Source organism: Haliotis rufescens, unplaced genomic scaffold (assembly GCF_023055435.1).
Source record: "Haliotis rufescens isolate VD_foot unplaced genomic scaffold, xgHalRufe1.0.p SCAF_47, whole genome shotgun sequence".
Taxonomy (NCBI): Eukaryota; Metazoa; Mollusca; class Gastropoda; order Lepetellida; family Haliotidae; genus Haliotis; species Haliotis rufescens.
Genome location: NW_025964190.1, coordinates 1,021,554 through 1,028,236, shown reverse-complemented (window position 1 = coordinate 1,028,236; position 6,683 = coordinate 1,021,554). Strand labels below are relative to the sequence as shown.

Genomic DNA, 6,683 nt, shown 5'->3' with positions numbered 1-6,683 from the left:
TACGGGGCAGAGGTATTCAGCGAAGGGTAATGTAGGTACTAGTATATAAAAAGGTGCACACAGAATGAACTGCTATGACATAAGTTGTCAAGAAAGTAACGGGATATAACTCGAAATACTAATCTTCGGAGGCCATCGTGTAATGAAGACCAAGACGTTCATTAAAAGTTTTTAAGAAATATCCCAATTTTATGTAGCAGACGTCCCTGAGCCCCAAACACTGGTTGACCATGGACTTGTTTGGGCACAGTTTAGTGTTATTTGTTGCTATTCTTAAAACAATACTTTCACTCTTATTGTGCATTGAGGTAAACAAAATATTTAATGAAAAAACATTCATTATTTCGGTACTTAAATCTATTTTCGTCTTGATTTCATGTGAGTGAATACGAAAACTATAACAGACAGCTGCAAGATGGTTAAATCTCAACAACAAAACACCTATCAAAGTTAATTTTCACTAATGCGTGTATATACTGAATATTTTTTTAATGAAACCTTATGTCAACGATAGATTTACAAGTGGTTTTCTTATTACTTAACAGCAGAAAACACACATCGCCTGGGAGACTTGACCCACTTGACCTAAATAGAGAGCGTCAAGTAGCACACAGACGTGTGCTGGTGCTGTGTTAGTGGAAGATTTAACAGTGAACCTACATTTGACAGAAATTCAGGTGAGCGTTAGAGAAGTGAACAGAATGTCTGTGAAGTATGGCTAGCAAACCATTGTGAGATAAACCACAGGCTTGACAGAAACGACAGTTTTCTTATTGTGTCTTTGTGGATATCAAAGAGGAGTAGGTCAAATAGTCCCCTCAGCTAAAACGTTGTGTGAAGCAAAGACTGAACTGTTCGTGAGTGCGAAAGGAAGCGTGTTTGTGTGCGGAGATGTTTGTTGCGAGACGCTGCGAGATCTTAACTGTAAGAACAGCTTACGACAGATTTGAAAGCGAAATTTGACATTAAAAATGCTTCACAAACTTACAATAAAATATCACATTGCTGTAACTGGCCTATTTTGTGATAGGTTTAGTGTGGGAATTGTTCTAGTTACACTTGCTGGCAGGCTAAACTCAAGTACTACTACACTTGAGACGATGTCGGACTACCACAAGAAGATGATGAACTATTTCGGCGCCGGTGGTGTCATGTTAAGCTTGTCCCTGGCAAGGGAGTTGGGCGTGGTGAAGATGTTGATGGAAGCCAAAGTCCCTCTCACATCACAGCAGGTGGCTGACAAGCTGAACCTCAGAGAAAGGTAAATACCGTTTCATGATGAAGAACTGGTAAGAACATTGATAGACATAGATTGATAGAGGGGACCCATCTCATACATATTCTGTAGATAGACATAGCAGGCATAGATTGATAAGGAGGGGGGGGGGGGGGAGACGCGGAGGGCATCTCATACATATTCTGTTATGCCGCCATTTACGTCCGGGACCCTGAAAGTTTAAGAACCTGAATACTGCCCAGAACTTCTCCTACAAACAAAGTGACATTGCTCCATACCAATGGGGACCGTCCACTCGATTGAGTTTATATTGTAAGAGTTATATACGTGGGCTGGTCAAAAAGTTGTAAGCCTAACAAACAAAAGCAATAATTGTGAGGAGATTTGGTTAATTGTGTTTTTCAACATAATCTCCCAGGTTTTCAAAAGACTTCTCAAATCGATAGTGAAGCTTTTTAATTCCAGTCAGGAAGATGTTTTCTGAAACCACCCTAAAGAAACCGATTCACGACAGCTTTGCGGTCGTTGTTGTCGTCATAGATTAGAAATCATTGGTGCCAGGTTGGCGAGTATGGAGGATGAGAAGGTTCTTCGAAACCATCCTGTCGCACAGAAGCCTTTGCAAGTCGAGAGGTGTAAGAAGAGGCATGCATTGTCATGAAGTAGTAGAACTCCAGCAGTCAGTATTCCTCACTGCTTTTTTTTGACAGAATCTCTCAGGCGATAAATGCAAATCAGCATAGTGACCACCGGTAATCGTCTTTTGACTTTCTAAGGTAATTAACAAGGATCACACCCTGTGCATCTCAGAATACAGTGGCCATAACTTTCTTCACTGATCATGAAGACTTGAATTTCTTTGGTGCCAGAGAAGTGGAATGGCGCCATCATAGTGGTAGACATATGTTTCATCCCCCGTTACTAATCTTTTGGAATTTGACGAAACCCTCCCCAATTAGCTTTTAATTTTCTCTGTCAATGTCAGTTCCTTTTCCTTTAGATCAGAATTTAGAAACCTTTTGGTACCCAACGAGCAGATATCTTATTCGTCTGTAAATGTTTGTGAATACTAGTTTCAATACTCAAATAATGTTCTATCTCGACTAGTTCACTTTGTTATGGCCCATAGTTGCAAGTTAGTCAGGCGTAGAACGTTTTGACCAGCCCTCGTATCATTATGAGCTTTGAACAAGTTTTTGATAAATAAATGTTTTAATTATAATTATATTATATTTCCACAGGTATGTGCGTGAGATACTTGGTTCACTCGCTGTCGGGGAGGTCATCAGCGTGGACGACTCGTCCACCCAGTTCCATGTTCCAGATGACCGCAAGGCCACATTCAATGCAATATCCGTGTTTTCCAGATTTTTGCCACAGTTTGGTTTGAGACATGCCAGTATCAAGGACTGTGCTCAACAACGGAACACTGGTGGTAAGGACATTGTACATTCACATGGATTTCATCAATATAATACTCAGACACTTATTTACATTCCTATTTCTCGACATGAGTTGTAATCCTGTTGAGAGTGAACATGCAGAAACACAGTTACGTTCAAGTAGAGTTTTCAATTGACACACACGTCTGGAACATAAGTATTATCAGTTCTTCCAATGAGGAATCCGATATGGTATTGATCATGAAAAACAGGGGTATTTATGCTTTGAAGTTGATCATAAGTTAATCATCATGTAGAAAGTGATTCAACTTTATGAAACAATGGTAACTGTTGTTAGAAAAGGTACTCTTAGAATCAATAATATGACAAAATAATAATATCTAGTCCTTTATCAGGAACAAATAACCAAGTTTCACTCATTGACATATTGTCCATCTATGCATGATCTTCCTTATTCAATTCAATACAATTCATTAAACAATGTTTAATCACACCTTTAAGGATGTGACGCAGATACAAAGATGGTATATGACTTATAAGGTTCATTTCTGTGTCCCCATTTCCTTGTCAAATAAAGGATGTCAAATGTACAGTTTCAGTTACCTTTGTATCTCAAATGTCTCAATAATCGAGTGTGGACCAGACAATTCAGTGATTGATATAATGAGCATCGAGCCACGCAATTGGGATACGATGACATGCATCAACCAAGTCAGCGAGCCTGACCACCCGATCCCGTTAGTCGCCTCTTACGGCAAGCATGGGTTGCTGAATACCTATTTTACCCCGGATCTTCAGGGGTCAGGTGAACAATTCATTTGCCTTTGCATGTGTTTGTGATGGGTGCCACTGGTAGGGGAGGATACACTCAAATTTTCGCGAACACTTGGTATCATCCCTATTTGATAAACTGTGCAAATTCATACATACTTTCAGCTTTTATCTCTACGCATGTTTTTGTATAACGAAGTGATCTTGTGTACCTGACGCTTTCTCTCAGTTGCGTTGGCGTTGGTATGGTTTTCTTATATTTACAGGAATAGTCTACAGTCAAACCCCTGGGCTTTTTGAAACATTGACAGACATTTTGGTCGTAGTCAAGAAAGATATGATTGATACAGATATCCTGTCTGCCATTCCTCTGTTGCTGCCAAAGTTAGGTGGGTAAACGAATAGACGAGTAGGCGCACAATACAACAATTCCCGCGTTAACGACCAATTTTGATCACAATTATGCAATAGTTTATTAATAAATTTATAAGAGCTCAAAGGTTATATGCTTTTGTGCCACGTACCTATCTTCTAACTATGTACTTTACAAGGGAAACCAAATGAAGGCATATCGCACTGATATGTTTTAACTTAACATGATTTAATATTGATACAACTCGACTATATGTTGATGGTAGGAATTGTGTTTGATATTTTACTTTTGAGTGCTAATTCTGAAGTATTTCAAGGTTTCTGTCTTATGTCTTACTTAACTTGTTTGTTTTTTAATACAGAATCCGGAATCAAGGTTGCGGAATTTGGTTGTGCAACTGGGATAATTTTAAACAAATTAGCTTCGCGATTCAAGAACAGCACCTTCCTTGGTTCTGATGTAGCAAGCGTGCCATTGGTTCAAGCCAGAGAGGAAGCAAGCAACCAGGGCCTTCAGAATGTCACTTATGACACAGACAATATTGAAACTATATCTGAAAGCTACAAGGAGAGTTTTGATTGGATACTAACCCGTCTAGTTATTCATGACTTAACATATCCACAGAAAGCCTTAAACGAGATTTACCAGTGTCTGAAACCAGGGGGTATTTTCAGCATGATTGAGGTTGGAATAGAGGGAGGCATAACTGGCAACATTGCTAATGCTTCAGCTATGTTCTACTACTCGGCGAGCACATTCTTGTGTATTCCGGAAAGCTTGCGCAGGCCTGACTCTGCAGCACTTGGGGCTACATGGGGTGCATCTTTGGCAAGAGAGATGGTTGCTAAAGCCGGTTTCACCATCATCAACGAGTCTGTGAGTCACACAGATGAGCATGAGATACACTTTGTCTGTCAGAAGTAGATTTCAGTTGTATTGTACAGTGACATAAATCTTTAAAACTTTAAGCTATTTAGAAGAGGTTCAAGGAAAGTTTTTTTCAGATAGATCAGTGCAGCATTTAATACTAGTATATCAGGATATCATAATTATTTGAGATTGTGTAAAAAGATTAAGTATTAATAATGCATGTGAGGACCTGATAGACAACGAGTTTGAAATTCTTGTAACTCCGGGTAATAAGCATCTAATATCCTCGGGGGGCACGGGTGACCCAGTCGCCTGAGGCGCCGCGTTTCGCTGTGCAGAGTTGCGTCCCTTGGACACGTCAGAAACCTATGATTGTGGGTTCGAATCCCGGTTCAACCCAAATATGTTTCTAGGTTTGTCAGCACCATACCCGTGCTCGTGGGTTTCACCGAAGTGGTAAACGTCTGAGACCTGCATCCCTTCGGGCTTTCCTCCAACATTAAGCTGACACGCTGTGATATAACTGGAATACTGTTAAAAGCGGCGTCAAACCCAACTCACTCACTCACTCACTAATATCCACATGGATGCAAACCTTTAACTTTCTTTGATGTTGGACCTATGAGGTATGGCCACACGACTCTGCCATATTTTGTTGGTCTGGTTAAGACAGAAAATTACAAATATCACATGCCGATTGATCACCTCAATATTGGTACAGTAAACTACGGTTATAAAGAACTCAAAGGAACCGCTAATTTTAGTTCGTTATAACCTTCCTTCGTTTTAAGCATATATGCAACGTATATACAACAAATGGCCGGGACCGAAAAGACAAGTTTGTTGTATCCATCAGTTGGTTATAAACCTGTTCGTTATAAATGTAGTTTACTGTAAATGTTTACTTTGACTGATACATTCGCCATTGATGAAATTCCAAAGTGAAAGACCGATGCTCCACAACTTTCATTCCGTTTGCTTTTACTCTTTTCATCTGCAATTCACAGTGTAGTTGTGGCGCCTAATGTTATATGAAGTGTTATTTGGTATAACAGTTTTTATGTTAGGAGTTTTGTCTTCAAGGAAAGTGTCATCTGACATGGAGAGAAAAAGCATTAAATATGAACAACAAGTACATGTTTTATCAGTATCGTTATTCAAGTACTTTCTTTTTAACATCGAGTTTTAGAGATATGGACAATGAGCTTTTTTATAATATGCAACATTGAATGTAACATTGTGTGACGTAATCAAAATAACAGAATAAATGATAATGAGTGATCAGATCAGATGTTTCAACGCTCCTTACTTATCAATATATGATCTATTAGCCAGTGTGAATGCACACGTTACGCAAGGCAGGAGGTGCAGTTGTAGATTTGAATTACTTATGAATGCCCCCAGCATTTCTTCCCAAAACTCAAATCACTTCTGTAGAGTTGTTTCCAGTTAAGACGTGTTGACTGCCTGTCTACGCCAGCTACAGGGCAGCGATTACAAAGCTGGTGCATGGCTGAAATTCAAAGGAGGTTTTACTGATGTGTGACTAATATTTATGGTTTATGTGAAGCCACGAACTACCCTCGTTGTATATTCCTTTGTATGTTTTACGCATTGCTGTTTGGAGTTGAAATATGTTTCCCTGACAAACTCCAGTTCCTTCTGTTTGTTTAGATCTCCATTTAATGAGGCAATAAATAAATTGTTTGTTTGTTGTTAAAAAGCCCCGAAAGGGTATGTGAGACATTATTCGAAGTACTATATTCCAACCAGATTTAATCATCAACATGGCGTCTTTTTATCACAAATAATTATTTCTAATAAAATAGTTTATATCACTCCATCCGTATTTAATTACGATATTGAACATGTGAGTCTGAAGAGGCCGAGTGTTTGTCTCTTTGCTGATGGTGAAGGGACATAAAAACAGACGAACCTCGGTGTGTCGAAATCGTTGGGACCTGGAATAAAGTTCGGGTTATCTTTCGTTCCAGACATCAGGGGAATTATATGATATATTTTAATTCTG

General features: G+C 39.2%; 1 protein-coding gene across 3 annotated transcripts; it reads left to right on the top strand.

Annotated features, from left to right (window-relative positions):
• The first annotated feature begins 557 nt into the window (after window positions 1-557).
• On the top strand, window positions 558-5,049 carry LOC124121500 (uncharacterized S-adenosylmethionine-dependent methyltransferase Rv2258c-like). Of its 3 annotated transcripts, none has more exons than XM_048383342.1 (5): window positions 558-677; window positions 1,054-1,261; window positions 2,479-2,672; window positions 3,678-3,800; window positions 4,146-5,049. In XM_048383342.1, the coding sequence occupies exons 2-5, from the start codon at window positions 1,101-1,103 to the stop codon at window positions 4,706-4,708; spliced, it is 1,041 nt and encodes a 346-aa protein (XP_048239299.1). In that variant the 5' UTR covers window positions 558-677; window positions 1,054-1,100; the 3' UTR covers window positions 4,709-5,049. The 3 variants fall into 3 exon arrangements, with proteins under 3 accessions (XP_048239299.1, XP_048239300.1, XP_048239298.1); XM_048383343.1 differs by having other exon boundaries at window positions 573-677; window positions 1,070-1,261; XM_048383341.1 differs by having other exon boundaries at window positions 573-677; window positions 1,031-1,261.
• Window positions 5,050-6,683: the final 1,634 nt, after the last annotated feature.